This window comes from Rhinopithecus roxellana, chromosome 15, assembly GCF_007565055.1.
Source record: "Rhinopithecus roxellana isolate Shanxi Qingling chromosome 15, ASM756505v1, whole genome shotgun sequence".
In the NCBI taxonomy this organism is placed as follows: Eukaryota; Metazoa; Chordata; class Mammalia; order Primates; family Cercopithecidae; genus Rhinopithecus; species Rhinopithecus roxellana.
This window is the reverse complement of record NC_044563.1, coordinates 55,637,144-55,652,777: the sequence shown is the minus strand read 5'-3', so window position 1 is coordinate 55,652,777 and position 15,634 is coordinate 55,637,144. Positions and strand designations below refer to the sequence as shown.

At 36.9% G+C, this 15,634-nt stretch overlaps 2 protein-coding genes across 10 annotated transcripts in view; one reads left to right on the top strand and one right to left on the bottom strand.

Moving 5' to 3' along the window:
- EMSY (EMSY transcriptional repressor, BRCA2 interacting) overlaps positions 1-15,634 on the top strand; it is a 108,228-nt gene that overhangs the window by 75,123 nt on the left and 17,471 nt on the right. For all 9 annotated transcript variants that reach the window (XM_030917374.1, XM_030917368.1, XM_010366780.2 and 6 more), the window contains 2 exons: positions 2,169-2,342; positions 3,997-4,195. In XM_030917374.1, coding sequence (XP_030773234.1) covers positions 2,169-2,342; positions 3,997-4,195 — 373 coding nt within the window. The remainder of the gene's footprint in view (positions 1-2,168; positions 2,343-3,996; positions 4,196-15,634) is intronic.
- LOC115893487 (60S ribosomal protein L17) lies at positions 10,449-11,083 on the bottom strand. Its single transcript, XM_030917377.1, has one exon. The coding sequence runs from the start codon at positions 11,041-11,043 to the stop codon at positions 10,489-10,491; it is 555 nt and encodes a 184-aa protein (XP_030773237.1). The 5' UTR covers positions 11,044-11,083; the 3' UTR covers positions 10,449-10,488.

The following is a 15,634-nucleotide window of genomic DNA, read 5'->3' as shown; positions in this document are numbered from 1 at the left end:
ATTGTGAAAGTGCTTAGAATAGGGCCTGGCACATAAGAAGTCCTCAATCATTGATTTTCTTCTTCTTGTTATTCTTGGTACTTAACTGTTTTGGCTTGTTAGTGTCCCTACCTTGTCTGACTTCACTAGAACGTGGAATGCTATACTTCACTTAAGTAGATCTCATAAAAGCTTCATTGAAGCTTTTATGTCCAGCATTAGATTTTTTCAATGTGTGGGAAAACAGATTGTTCCTAGCCTGAATTTACATGGTAAGCCAAAAGTAAAGCCAGGATTAGAATTCAGATTTTCAGAACCCTTTGTAATGTGGTTTGCAATTTCAAAGAACTTGATATGTAAGAGGGGCTGCTTTGTATTCTAGTCCCTGTGGTCACAAAGATCTGAGAGTCATGTATGATTCATAGCTGTTAGATATCTCTGATAACAACTGTTTGACACAGGCAGTGCTAGTAAAACAAGCAAATCAACATATAAGACCATTTTCTGGGCTGGGTTGGAGGCTCATGCCTGTAATCCCAGCAATTTGGGAGGCCAAGGCAAGTGGATCACTTGAGCCCAGGAGTTTGAGAACAGCCTGCGCAACATGGTGAAACCCCATCTTTATAAAATTACAAAAATTAGCGTGGAGGTGGGTGCCTATTGTCCCAGCTACTTGGGAGGCTGAGGTGGAGGATCACTTGAGCCCATTGTACTTCAGCCTGGGTGACAGAGCAAGACTGTGCCCCTGCCACCCCTGCCAAAGACCAAATAGGCACATTCACCTCTACTCACCACTTGCTCACCTGTGCATGCCCACAACACACATCAGAAGAGCTTTTTTGAAAAACAGGCCACTAGTTGGTTTTGTTTGGCTTGAATGGCTCATCATACTTGGACAGGGTCCATTGAGCTATTTAATAGGTAGGTATGCTCACTTGCAAACTAGTGGCTCTTGGCAAATGAACTAGAGCTCTTTCCAGAGATGGCACTGTGAAGAGTATGCATGTGTTGAAATAAGTAATAACACCATTGGCAGATTCTTCATGTTTCCCTTAAATAATTACAGCAGATAGTTAAACTTGTGATTTTTGTAATTATATTTAGCTCTGAATTCACAGTGATTGCTTTTTAGCCAGCTCACCTGGGTGTTTTGTGTTTACTGGCTGCTAAGTTTAGATAGGCACATGTTTAGATGATGCTGGCTAAAAATTAAGGAAAACTGATGAGGTGCACATTCTCAGATCTTTTCATTTCCATCTTAAGTTTATGAATTTTAATTTTAAAAATTTTAATAATTTAGTAAAGTCCCTGTATTTGAACCTAATTTAGTTAAGTTCATGTAAAATGATGTTGATTTCATGAGTGACCAGAAAATGGTACTTAAGAATAAAGTAGATGAAAGTATAGAAAATGATGAAAAGTTAATGGATATAAGCTATCTAGTTAATAGACTAAAAGGATGTTAGTAATATATGAATAGTACAACATAGGAAGCACTGAGTTTTCCCATCCTTTTTTCCTACATATAACCTTATATATTATTAACAATATATAACATTCTTTCCTCATGACATATGTTCATCAAATTTTTCCTAGATATAACCTTAGAAAGAATGTTAATACTTCTGCTGATTTTGCTTGCCCATACTTCTTCGTGTAGACATTCACTATATATCCTTATAATTTCATATATGTAGAACTTAGGGGATTTATTTTGTGTGTGTACATTTAGCTACTGGTATATTGCACAGTAATTTTCTAATTACACAAATAAATATTTATTTGAAATATATTAGCAAATAAATATGTATATGGGGGATAAGACTTATAATCCCAATTCTTAGAGACAAGCATTAACAGTGTACTATACCTTCTTCTAGAATTTTCTGACTATTGTATGTATTCCATGAATGGGACAGTGTAATAAGTATTTTTGCATGTGGTAATTTTAAAAAATTCACTCATCAGAGAATAATTAATTCCTTCTTTGGGTAGAAAGTTGGTCAGATGACTTTCTAGATCATTTCGACCAAGTCTAGGATTTTTGATTTCCTGGAAACATTATACTTTGTTACATAATCTACAGCCCTTTTTTCATCATCCTGGTAAAACCTTACTGATTTTTCAGTGAGAGGACTTATCATTTATATGCATATAAATCTCTTATGTAATCATTGACTTCAATTTAGGGAGAAAAGACTATTCAGACAGTGCCAACAGGAGCAAAGCCAGCTATCCTCACTGCTACAAGACCCATCACCAAAATGATTGTAACGCAGCCAAAAGGAATAGGTTCCACAGTTCAACCAGCAGCTAAAATCATCCCAACAAAAATTGTTTATGGGCAGCAAGGGAAAACACAGGTATGCTATAAGATATGATGATTTTTCTTGGCTCTTAAATATTTTCAATTCCTAAAATTCCCAGGTAGAAATTTGAAGGAAAAGATCAGCAATCTTTAAGAAATCAGATTGTTAAAAGTTACGTTTGAATGTGTTAATTATTCACGTATCGTCAAAACTTCGTTTATCTTTTCAGTACTTTCTTAAAGATATCTAAATGTTTATGTCGTGCTATCAGCAAAGATTATGGGGAAATAATTACCTGGGAATACAATTTGCTGAAGGTGTATTTTGTGATTTGAGGGGGGTGGTTGAAGGAGGATCATAGTCATTCAGAATCACTCAAAGAAAAATATTTACTTTTTATAAGCTACCATGGCCTTCAAAAGCATTTTATTTACTTATAAAATTAGCTTTGCTTGACCCCTTGAACAATAGATAAGCTAGAGATGTATTTATTTTTCAACGAATAGAAGATAAGGGAACTTTTCTGAAAATTTGCCTCGGAATTTGAGGCTCAGAATCTAATCGTATGTTGCTAGGCTACTGTTTATTTTGTAGGTATTTTGCTTTTCTGAGAATATTGAGGGAAGCAGTATGTTTTGGTTGAGAAATGCCATCCTGGAATTTGTATAAGAGGTATTAATTTACCTATAAACTACTAATTTACTTTTAGAATCTGTTTCCTCAGAATTATAGCCAAATACTTTACGTATCTAAAAAAAAAAAAAAAAAAGCTTTTGTGACAAGTCCAAATTGCCTATGGAGTTCAATTATAATAATTTCATTTGCTTCATCATCTAAAGTATGATATAAACCATGTTTTCCTTCTTAACTCTTGGAAATGAGTAACTTAATAGAGTCTGAGAAATTTTAGAATCTTATATATGGTAGAAACAAAAATAATTGTGATGAGTTAATAGTTTTTATTCCATAGACCCAATTGAAGTTAACTCCTAGAGTTCAGATTTTGAAGTAGAATGGCCCAGTTTGAAAATTTTCTCCCATTTCACTTGTTTCAGTGTTTTTTACTTTTACCAGGAGTTGATCTAACACATGTTCCATGTTGCTTCTGATCGTTGTCAAATCAGTATTCATCTGGGGTTTCTTCAAAGATTAGTTTAGGTCCCAAGCAAGTTTTACTTTTTGCAGGTGTGTCAATTAGGAATTTGATTTAGTTTCCAATGAAGAAAAAAGAAATAAAAAAAACTTGAAGAACACTGGCTCAAATAGATTAGGGTTTTATTTTTATTATATTAATAAAAGTTCAGAGGGAGGAAGTCCTGGACTGATATTGCAGCACAAACATTCCACTGGGAATCTAGACTCCTTGTGTCTTTTTGTTCTGCCATCCTCAGCTTGTGGATATCATTTTACTATATAGTCTACAGATTTTAAAATGACTTCTAAAGTCATAGGAAAACAGGCACAAAGGTTTTTGTCAGAATTATGGCTATTGCAGTCTGGCATGTACCACTTTAAAACATTGTATATGGCTTACACTGTAATTTGTCTGTAGATTGAATTACTCTTTGATGAGCAATACTGTGCCTAAAAAGCATAATTTACAGAATATTTTCCATATCAGGAAAATATTAGTTTATGACCTAGAAGTTTAGCATTTTTAAATCGTGTTCTAAAATTTTATCTCAGTATATTTCTGCTTTTCTCCTAGGTTCTTATTAAACCCAAACCAGTGACTTTTCAAGCAACAGTTGTTAGTGAACAAACAAGACAACTAGTAACAGAAACATTACAGCAAGCATCCAGGGTAGCAGAGGCTGGTAATTCATCTATTCAGGAAGGAAAAGAAGAACCACATAATTATACAGATAGTAGTTCCTCTTCTACAGAGTCCTCCCAGAGTTCCCAAGGTAAGATCTATTTTACTTCTGATTTATATAAGTACTACTGACATAGTGCCTGAGTTCTAAAATAGAGGTTTTAGAGGTTGCTTCTATGCATTTCACAACAAATTTGTATGCTCTGTCGATTCTTTTGGCTTTATTTTTGTTGTTGTTGTTTGATGTTAAATCGGTGAGCTGAAATTTTATTTTTGGTAAAGATTGCCATTCTTTCCTGCATGGAATGTGTTCATCAAATAATTAACTTTAGATGATGAATCTGTCAGGTAGGTAATATTAAACTGGATAGAGTTATGATTCCCAGATGATAATTTTCATATTCTTCCTCTCTGGTTTGGGTAAGTAGGAGAAAAAGTATGCAAAGAAGTGAATATATATTTTGAAATGGTTGTTGCTATACCCTGAGAAAGAATCAAGGTGGTCAGAGGTAGACTGTAAGTGGGCTGTAAGTAGGGTGACTATACATTCCTATTTGCATGGAACAAGTCCTACTTTATGTTGTTCTGGCACAATTATTAAAGTACTCCCTTTCACTCTGAAAAGTATCCCAGATAATCATATGGTTGTCCTAATTATACAGAAGGAACTATGAAGCTAGATTCTACAGCAGGAAACTCTTTGTCCTCAGTGCTGTTTGAATTATGTTACTCTTCTAAGAAATCTCTTGAAGTAAGCTCACGATCATAAGCTTTGAGACCTTCTACAAATCTAGTACTCACGTCTCTCAGTTATCTTAATTGTTCTTATTGTTGGGTGGTACATTTATGTTTGTGCTTATGTACTCTGATGCATCTAAGCAAAGCTGTTTATCTTCCCTTGTTCTTTCCACACTCTCTCCATTCCCTCTCTCTGCCTCCCCATTATTCTCTCTGGAGTGCTTTCTTAGCAACTTCACTTTTCTTATACACAGTCTTCAGATTGTGCAAACACTAGTATTTTAACTCTTTGGTGGAGTCTTCCCAGATTAGTTTTACATGGTTCACATTGCTGATTAGTCCATTAATTCAATTTGACAATTATTGATTAGTTTATACTACATACTAAGCATTGTGCTAGACCCTACAGAGGAGTACAATATAGTTCTTGCCCTCTAGGAGTATAAAATCTAGATCTAGAATAGGGGATTTAAAAAATACACATACAGTAGAGGGAAATTTATAGCACTAAATGCCCACAAGAGAAAGCAGGAAAGATCTAAAATTGACACTCTAACATCACAATTAAAAGAACTAGAGAGGCAAGAGCAAACACATTCAAAAGCTAGCAGAAGGCAAGAAATAACTAAGATCAGAGCAGCAGAGCTGAAGGAGATAGAGACACAAAAAACCCTCCAAAAAATCAATGAATCCAGGAGTTGGTTTTTTGAAAAGATCAACAAAATTGACAGACCGCTAGCAAGACTAATAAAGAAGAAAAGAGAGAAGAATCAAATAGATGCAATAAAAAATGATAAAGGGGATATCACCACCGACCCCACAGAAATACAAACTACCATCAGAGAATACTATAAACACCTCTACGCAAATCAGCTAGAAAATCTAGAAGAAATGGATAATTTCCTGGACACTTACACTCTTCCAAGACTAAACCAGGAAGAAGTTGAATCCCTGAATAGACCAATAGCAGGCTCTGAAATTGAGGCAATAATTAATAGCCTACCAACCAAAAAAAGTCCAGGACCAGATGGATTCACAGCTGAATTCTACCAGAGGTACAAGGAGGAGCTGGTACCATTCCTTCTGAAACTATTCCAATCAATAGAAAAAGAGGGAATCCTCCCTAACTCATTTTATGAGGCCAACATCATCCTGATACCAAAGCCTGGCAGAGACACAACAAAAAAAGAAAATTTTAGACCAATATCCCTGATGAACATCGATGCAAAAATCGTCAATAAAATACTGGCAAACCGGATTCAGGAGCACATCAAAAAGCTTATCCACCATGATCAAGTGGGCTTCATCCCTGGGGTGCAAGGCTGGTTCAACATTCGCAAATCAATAAACGTAATCCAGCATATAAACAGAACCAAAGACAAGAACCACATGATTATCTCAGTAGATGCAGAAAAGGCTTTTGACAAAATTCAACAGCCCTTCATGCTAAAAACGCTCAATAAATTCGGTATTGATGGAATGTACCTCAAAATAATGAGAGCTATTTATGACAAACCCACAGCTAATATCATACTGAATGGGCAAAAACTGGAAAAATTCCCTTTGAAAACTGGCACAAGACAGGGATGCCCTCTCTCACCACTCCTATTCAACATAGTGTTGGAAGTTCTGGCTAGGGCAATCAGGCAAGAGAAAGAAATCAAGGGTATTCAGTTAGGAAAAGAAGAAGTCAAATTGTCCCTGTTTGCAGATGACATGATTGTATATTTAGAAAACCCCATCGTCTCAGCCCAAAATCTCCTTAAGCTGATAAGCAACTTCAGCCAAGTCTCAGGATACAAAATTAATGTGCAGAAATCGCAAGCATTCTTATACACCAGTAACAGACAAACAGAGAGCCAAATCATGAATGAACTTCCATTCACAATTGCTTCAAAGAGAATAAAATACCTAGGAATCCAACTTACAAGGGATGTAAAGGACCTCTTTAAGGAGAACTACAAACCACTGCTCAGTGAAATCAAAGAGGACACAAACAAATGGAAGAACATACCATGCTCATGGATAGGAAGAATCAATATCGTGAAAATGGCCATACTGCCCAAGGTTATTTATAGATTCAATGCCATCCCCATCAAGCTACCAATGAGTTTCTTCACAGAATTGGAAAAAACTGCTTTAAAGTTCATATGGAACCAAAAAAGAGCCCGCATTGCCAAGACAATCCTAAGTCAAAAGGACAAAGCTGGAGGCGTCACGCTACCTGACTTCAAACTATACTACAAGGCTACAGTAACCAAAACAGCATGGTACTGGTACCAAAACAGAGATATAGAACAATGGAACAGAACAGAGTCCTCAGAAATAATACCACACATCTACAGCCATCTGATCTTTGACAAACCTGAGAGAAACAAGAAATGGGGAAAGGATTCCCTATTTAATAAATGGTGCTGGGAAAATTGGCTAGCCATAAGTAGAAAGCTGAAACTGGATCCTTTCCTTACTCCTTATACGAAGATTAATTCAAGATGGATTAGAGACTTAAATGTTAGACCTAATACCATAAAAACCCTAGAAGAAAACCTAGGTAGTACCATTCAGGACATAGGCATGGGCAAGGACTTCATGTCTAAAACACCAAAAGCAACGGCAGCAAAACCCAAAATTGACAAATGGGATCTAATTAAACTAAAGAGCTTCTGCACAGCAAAAGAAACTACCATCAGAGTGAACAGGCAACCTACAGAATGGGAGAAAATTTTTGCAATCTACTCATCTGACAAAGGGCTAATATCCAGAATCTACAAAGAACTCAAACAAATATACAAGAAAAAACCCCATCAAAAAGTGGGCAACGGATGTGAACAGACATTTCTCAAAAGAAGACATACAGTCGGCCGGGCGCGGTGGCTCAAGCCTGTAATCCCAGCACTTTGGGTGGCCGAGACGGGCGGATCACGAGGTCAGGAGATCGAGACCATCCTGGCTAACACGGTGAAACCCTGTCTCTACTAAAAACTACAAAAAACTAGCTGGGCGACGTGGCGGCACCTGTAGTCCCAGCTACTCGGGAGGCTGAGACAGGAGAATGGCGTAAACCCAGGAGGCGGAGCTTGCAGTGAGCTGAGATCCGGCCACAGCACTCCAGCCTGGGTGACAGAGCGAGACTCCGTCTCAAAAAAAAAAAAAAAAAAAAAAAAAAGACATGCAGCCAACAGACACATGAAAAAATGCTCATCATCACTGGCCATCAGAGAAATGCAAATCAAAACCACAATGAGATACCATCTCACACCAGTTAGAATGGCAATCATTAAGAAGTCAGGAAACAACAGGTGTTGGAGAGGATGTGGAGAAATAGGAACACTTTTACACTGTTGGTGGGATTGTAAACTAGTTCAACCATTATGGAAAACAGTATGGCAATTCCTCAAGGATCTAGAACTAGATGTACCATATGACCCAGCCATCCCACTACTGGCTATATACCCAAAGGATTATAAATCATGCTGCTATAAAGACACATGCACACGTATGTTTATTGAGGCACTATTCACAATAGCAAAGACTTGGAATCAACCCAAATGTCCATCTGTGACAGACTGGATTAAGAAAATGTGGCACATATACACCATGGAATACTATGCAGCCATAAAAAAGGATGAGTTTGCGTCCTTTGTAGGGACATGGATGCAGCTGGAAACCATCATTCTTAGCAAACTATCACAAGAACAGAAAACCAAACACCGCATGTTCTCACTCATAGGTGGGAACTGAACAATGAGATCACTTGGACTCGGGAAGGGGAACATCACACACCAGGGCCTATCATGGGGAGGGGGGAGGGGGGAGGGATTGCATTGGGAGTTATACCTGATATAAATGATGAATTAATGGGTGCTGACGAGTTGAGGGGTGCAGCACACCAACATGGCACAAGTATACATATGTAACAAACCTGCACGTTATGCACATGTACCCTAGAACTTAAAGTATAATAAAAAAAAAATTAAAAATAAAAAAAATACACATACAGCTCTAGTATAAGAATTTTATTAGTAACAAACAAAAAAATGCCAAAGACTGAAAGTTGACACTCCAGTGAGGAGAGGACAGGATAAGAAAGCATTCAAAATGTTCTTTAAAAATTCATCAATTAAAAATAAATGAAAATGTTGATTTTAACAAACATAATATTGCCTTCATTATAGAGAGTGGATAGTTTCCTTCAGCATATTATCAGTGATAGTAATATTTTCTGAATCTGTTTGCTAAGATGGACTTTATCATTCTGTATTGACTATGAGTCAATTATCTGCTGGTTATACTTGATTGATGCTTATTCTCCAATCATTTCTTTTGGTATGCAGTTTCTTGATCTGTACTGGCCTTTTTTGCCCTCAAGATATATTTTCAAAGAGGGCAGATAAAATGTTTGGTATGAGTTGGTGCAAAAAGGGGACATGAACAGTAGAAGTCTGTATATACATAATCCCAGGTTATCCTTTGAAATTGTTAGTCCTTTCCTAAGAGATCTATGAACCAATTAGTACTTCCCAAACATGCTATTTCATTAGTTGAATCTTTAGGTCTTTTTTTTTTTTTTTTTTTTTTTTTTTTGAGATGGAGTTTCGCTCTTGTTGCCCAGACTAGAGTGCAGTGGCGCAATCTCAGCTCACTGGAACCTCCGTCTCCTGGGTTCAAGCGATTCTCCTGCCTCAGCTTCCCGAGTAGCCGGTATTACAGGCACGTGCCACCATGCCTAGCCGATTTTTTGTATTTTTAGTAGCGACGGGGTTTCATCATGTTGGCCAGGCTGGTCTTGAACTCCTGACCTCAAGTAATCCACCCACCTCGGCCTCCCAAAGTGCTGGGATTATAGGCGTGAGCCACTGTGCTTGACCGAATCTTCAGTTTTTATTCTAAGAATGGGACATAAGTTTGTGTCTTCTGTTTTTATTTGTTCTATTAGGTTGGTGTAAAAGCAGTTGCCATTACTTTTAATGGCAAAACTGCAATTACTTTTGCACCAACCTAATATATCTTTCATTGTATATTACTTTTTAAAATATTCTATATCAGAAGATTTCACAATTTAGAATAGGCATAGTTGACTGTAAGGCAGATTTTTATAATCTGTTTTTCCCTCCCCTTATCACCTTGTATAGCTGCTTACTACATTCTTACAAAGACTAGGTCTGGGAATATATATGCTGTGATTTAAAGAGAAAGGGATTAAGATGTTGGTTAGTCTCAGGTCATGCTGATTTTCAAAGTATGTGAAGAATATTCCTACTTATTAGGAATGTAAGTACTATATAGCAGTTTATTTTTCTGTTACATTGTTGCTTTTGTAGTTTTTAGCCACTTTTTTCTTTTTAAAGTGACCTTTTCTTTTGATACAATTTCAAAATTACAGAACAGTTGCAAGAATAGTAAAAAGAACTCCTGTGTATAGGCTTTACCTAGACTCACTACTTATTTACATTTTGCCACATTTACTTTGTTGTTGGTTCTCTGCCCTCCTTCTGCTGTGTGTGTGTATGTTTTTAAAATTTCTTAACCATGTAAGAGTAAGTTGAGCTATCATGTTTCTTATATTTACTTAAATTTGTAGGCCTATATTTCTTTTTTTTTTTTTTTTTTTTTTTCCTTTAAATTACATTTATTTTAATGCTGAATTTACTCCCGTGCCATAAGTTTTTGTTTCTTCAGTTTCTTCTGGGATATCTTTTTCTTCTGGGCAACCTCCTCTTCTGGTTTAGGAACAATCTGTTCCTTTTCAGTAAGGATCATCTCAATGTGGCAGGGAGAGCTCATGTATGGGTTAATCCGACCATGAGCTCTGTAGGTCCGTCGGCGCATTTTAGGTGCTTTGTTCACTTGGATATGCTCGATGACCAGAGAATCTACATCTAAACCCTTAAGTTCAGCATTACTCTCTGCGTTTTTAAGCATGTGCAGCAAAAATTCAGCACTCTTTTTGGGCCATCGACCTTGTGTCCAGCCCCACTGCTTGGCCTGGGCACACCTGCCAACTCCACCATTGTAACGTCGGAATGGTACGCACTGTTTCTGTAAAGTGACATCTTTCAGATACTTCGTGGCTTTTCGAATATGCATACCCTTGATGGCCTGGGCAGTTTCACGAGTGTTCTTAAAGTGAACACGAAGATTGGAACCTCTTGATTTGCATGATTTCGTGGGGTTCTCCGGGTCAAGTGAATAGCGAACCATTTTCACAGATTACCTCAGGCCACTTAGGGAAAGAGAGGCCTATATTTCTTAAGGATTCTTCTTTTTATGACTAAGATACAATTATCATAGTCAAGAAATTTAATGTTATAGTAATATTATCTAATTTACAATCCATATTCAAATATTGTTAATTAGCTAATAATGTTCTTTATGGTTTTCACCTGTACTCAATAAAATTCAGGTAGACACGTTGCATTTAGCTGCATTTAACTGTCATAGTTTTTTAATTCTCTTTAACCTGGAATAGGTCCTCAGCCTTTCTTTGTATTTCTTGACTTTGATATTTGAAGAGTATAGATCAGTTACTTTGTAGAATATTCTTCAGTTTGGTTTTGTCTGATGTTTCCTCATGATTAGATTCATCGGGAATTCCACAGATAGGATGTTATATCCTCAGTTTTATCAGGAGAAACATGATGCCAGCTTGTACCAGCATAGGTGATGTTCACATTGATCACTTGGTTAAGATGATGTCGTCTGGTTTTCTCCACTCTGAAGTTAACGTGTTTCCCTTTGAGATTAATAGTAATTTGTAGGAAGGTCCATGATATAAATATCATGTTCCTCATCAAACACTTATCCAGTAGTTTTAGCATCCATAGATGATTTTCCTAAGTTCATTATTCTTTGCACATTTAATAGCTGGCATTCTACTCTAAGGAAAAATCAATCTTTTCTTGACTTCAGGTCCTTTTTCTGGTGACTTCTGCTACACAAGTCCTGGAATAAGGACAACGTATGCCAAGAGAATGCCTTGATTCCACTTGTGGTTTCTGAACTTCACCTACTGTCCTCCACCCCGAAGGAAGAGAAATTTTTATTCCTCAACTGTCTCCTTATAGGCTAGAATATCATCACCCTATTTTGAGACTTTCCTTGATCACCCTGAAAGGATTCATTCTTCTATGTTAGGCTTCCAATATTGCTTTGTGCATCAGCTCTTTTAACATTGACCATTTTATTTTGTATGTTTTGTTTGTGTATTATAATTGTTTTCTTTTCAACTAGGCTATTAGCTTCTCAAGCTTAAAGATCATATTCATCTTCATACATGTCTGGTATTTATCAAAGAGTTCAGTTAGGACTGAGAAGGTACTCAGTAAAAATTTCACTGAATGAAAAAGTAGCAGAGCATCTACCATAATAACTGTGGCACTGGGTTAAGCTGCACCTTATAAACTCATTTTTGTTGCCTGAGTCCAGATTTTTTTTTTTCTGGAGTTCTCCCTAACCTTGTGAGTGGGCCTGTTAAGTAGTAAGTAGTATACACCTAGATATGGATAGATAAGTAGGTGACCAAACCTAATGGATTAAGGCCATCCTTGCCTTGGTCACTTACTGAAGATCAGATCGTGTGTCATATTGTTCCTGTGCTTTTCTTCCTAAATGGGCTTTTTCCCCTTTCTCATTTGGGAATGGGGTAGCCTAGAACGTATTTGGGAATGTGTTCCAGATTTTTTTAAAACAAGTATTAAAGATTATTTATATTATGCTTTGTTTCCAAAAGGTGTTAAGGTGGATTAAAATATAAGATTATATTAAGTGAAGTGGAAGAAAATGAGACAAAACCAAGGGCAGAGATTTATGATGGAATAAGGCATGAGTTAAGTATAAAAATGTATCTTGTAAAGACATTGCTTTGAGTAAGTCATAAGTCAGTTTCTAGAATGATTTCTTTCTGAAGTTTCATGATCTCAGTAGGTCAAAGGTGAGGGTGGGGAATAAATCTAGGTTGAGCAGAAACATACTTATTGCAGAACTTTTCAGAGCAATTATGTGCTAATATGTATATGAAAGATGAAGAGTGGAAGATACAATATAAAATGTTCCCCAACTTTTTTGACCATGGAACCCTTTTTTGCAAACATCTTGAGGAACAAATGTTCTCTGGAACATTTTGGGCCTTGCTGTCTAGGCAATTAAATACTGTGAAGTCCTTGAGCTTTATGACAGTGCTTCAGAGGGAAGGTATATATTACATCGTAAAAGGGATATTGATATCTTAGGTTTAGTTTAGAAGCAATGATTTAGGTGTGTAAGGTATTTGGAATCACTTTGTATGAGCAATAGTTGGTGGAAACAGGATATTTATCATGAAGAAGAGAAGATGGGGATGGGTTGGGTTGGTGGGGACATAGGAGCTTTTGTCAGTTATCTTGAGGACTGTGATGTGGAAGAAGGAAAAGAATTGGTCTTTGTGGATACAGGAACAGACAATAGAAGTGCTAAGTAGAAGTCACAACAAGACCTGTTTCTACTCAATATGAAAAAACTTTCTGATTGTCATAACTGTGCAGAGTTGTAAGGAAACTGTCTTAGAAAGTAGTGAGTACTTTGGTGCTAGAGTTCTCAGACCCATGGAAATATTGTGAAGATTTTAGTATAAGATTGATGGCAGCATTAGACAAACTTTAAGGTCTCTTCTAATGGAGAAGTCTTAAGATTCTATGAAAGCATGATATAGGCCATTTATAATAGAGACATAGGAGGTATTCTTCCACAGAGATGTCTGAGTCTGCCTTTGAGTATAATGCTAAAGTGTTTATCTCTAGTATCTAATATGTAGTAGGTATCCAATAAATACTTGTTCAGTTCAGAAAGACATCTGAGGGACAGAAGGCTACCATCTGCAAGAGACGCAGGAAGTCTAGATGAATGCACACTGCATAAGCACGTGTTACTGGTGAGATCAAGCTCCTGATTTCCTAGTCATTGCATTCCATGACTTGATAGACAGTAGATTCATTTAGGTCTAAGCATAAGCCAAAAGTAGGAGAGAGAATCATTTAAAGACGAGTTTTCAAGTAGGTTCACACACTTATCTTGTGTCACAGGGTTGCTACAGTGATACTTATGATGGTCAGCTGCTCTTTCTGAGTATAGACAGACAGAGATGTAGCAATCTCTCTAGTACCCACGAGGTGATGTTGTTTGGGATAATGGTCTTTGATAGATGCTCTCCTATGGAAATTTGTTTTCCCTTTTTCCTATCTCTTTCTACCTTATTTCTATAAACACAATCCCTGCCTTTTTGTGGATATTCAGTGTGTCTTGTAGGGTTGGGTTGCGAAGTCATTCTTTGCCTATATCATTATGAAATTTTCTTGGCCGGGCGCAGTGGCTCAAGCCTGTAATTCCAGCACTTTGGGAGGCCGAGACGGGCGGATCATGAGGTCAGGAGATCGAGACCATCCTGGCTAATACGGTGAAACCCCGTCTCTACTAAAAAATACAAAAAACTAGCCGGGCGAGGTGGCGGACACCTGTAGTCCCAGCTACTCGGGAGGCTGAGACAGGAGAATGGCGTGAACCCAGGAGGCGGAGCTTGCAGTGAGCTGAGATCCGGCCACTGCACTCCAGCCTGGGCGGCACAGCAAGACTCCGTCTCAAAAAAAAAAAAAGAAATTTTCTTAAGTTTGAGGGCTTAAGTTATATAAAAGGAATTATTTCATAATGTAATCAATTCTCTTAAGTTTAAATTCTACATATCTACTTAAAATGAATAAATAAAAGCTGCTCTGTGCTTCACGTGGCATTTGATATTGCAGGATAGCATCCAGTCTTCTGTATTTCTGGGGAAGTTTAATGGAAAATTATTTGTCTTTAGTGTGGCATATATTCTACCTGGAGTTTTGGGGAGAAAAATGTAGTTTGTTCATGGTAATTAAAAATTCTAGATCTATTGTATATTGATTTTGTTTTTTTCAGGAAGGCTGTTTTGTTGGAAGAGTTGTTCCCCTTGCCCCAACATTTTTCAACAACTTTGTGGCTTTAAAAAATATAAGGTTCATAGAGGGTTAAACGTTTATTATATTTATTCTTGTTTTGGGAGCTACTTGAATTCTTTTCATTCTTCTGTGATGCTTTCACTGACCATCCCAATTCAAAGCAGCCTCTTACTTTCTATTTGTCTTGTTTGCCTAATCGTTTGATATTTGCCCCAAGCTACAAAGCCATATATCTTTATTTGACGTTTCCTCCATTATAATCTGAATTTAGAAGAAGGAATCATGCCTTTATATCCTCCACAATTTCCTCTTTGGTGTCTTGGACAAAGGAGTTTAGGAAGTTCGTAATAGTCTAGTCCAACTTGCTTATTTTATAGGTGGAAAACTGAAAAAATAACTTGTTGCTTGATTTGATGCACATGTAGTATTTATATGTGTACCTGTATAGCATGAATATAATCAGCCTTGAATTACGGCTATAATTTATTTTGAAACTAACAAACGGTCTTAGAATTGAGAACTTATAAGCTACAAAGAAACAATAATAACATTTCTATTGGCCTTCATAGTTTATAAAGCTCATTTCCATGTATCGTTTCATTGCATACTCAGAAATCCTATGAGGAAGAGAGGTAACTTTATTCCCATCTTAGAAATAGTGAAACTAAGACCCAAAGAATCAACTTGCTAATAATTGATATTGTTGGGGCTATAACCCATGACTTTGAGCTCCAGATGTTACACTTGTCCTGTTATATCATGCTGGTTCTAGGTCATCTGTCTTTTCTTGCTGGCAGTGAACAGGATTTCCTTCAGTAATTCAGCCATCAAATAAGTGTTGA

What these genes read in the sequence shown, in the direction of transcription:
- LOC115893487 (XM_030917377.1), bottom strand. Translation starts at nt 11,043, where the DNA reads ATGGTTCGCTATTCACTTGACCCGGAGAACCCCACGAAATCATGCAAA.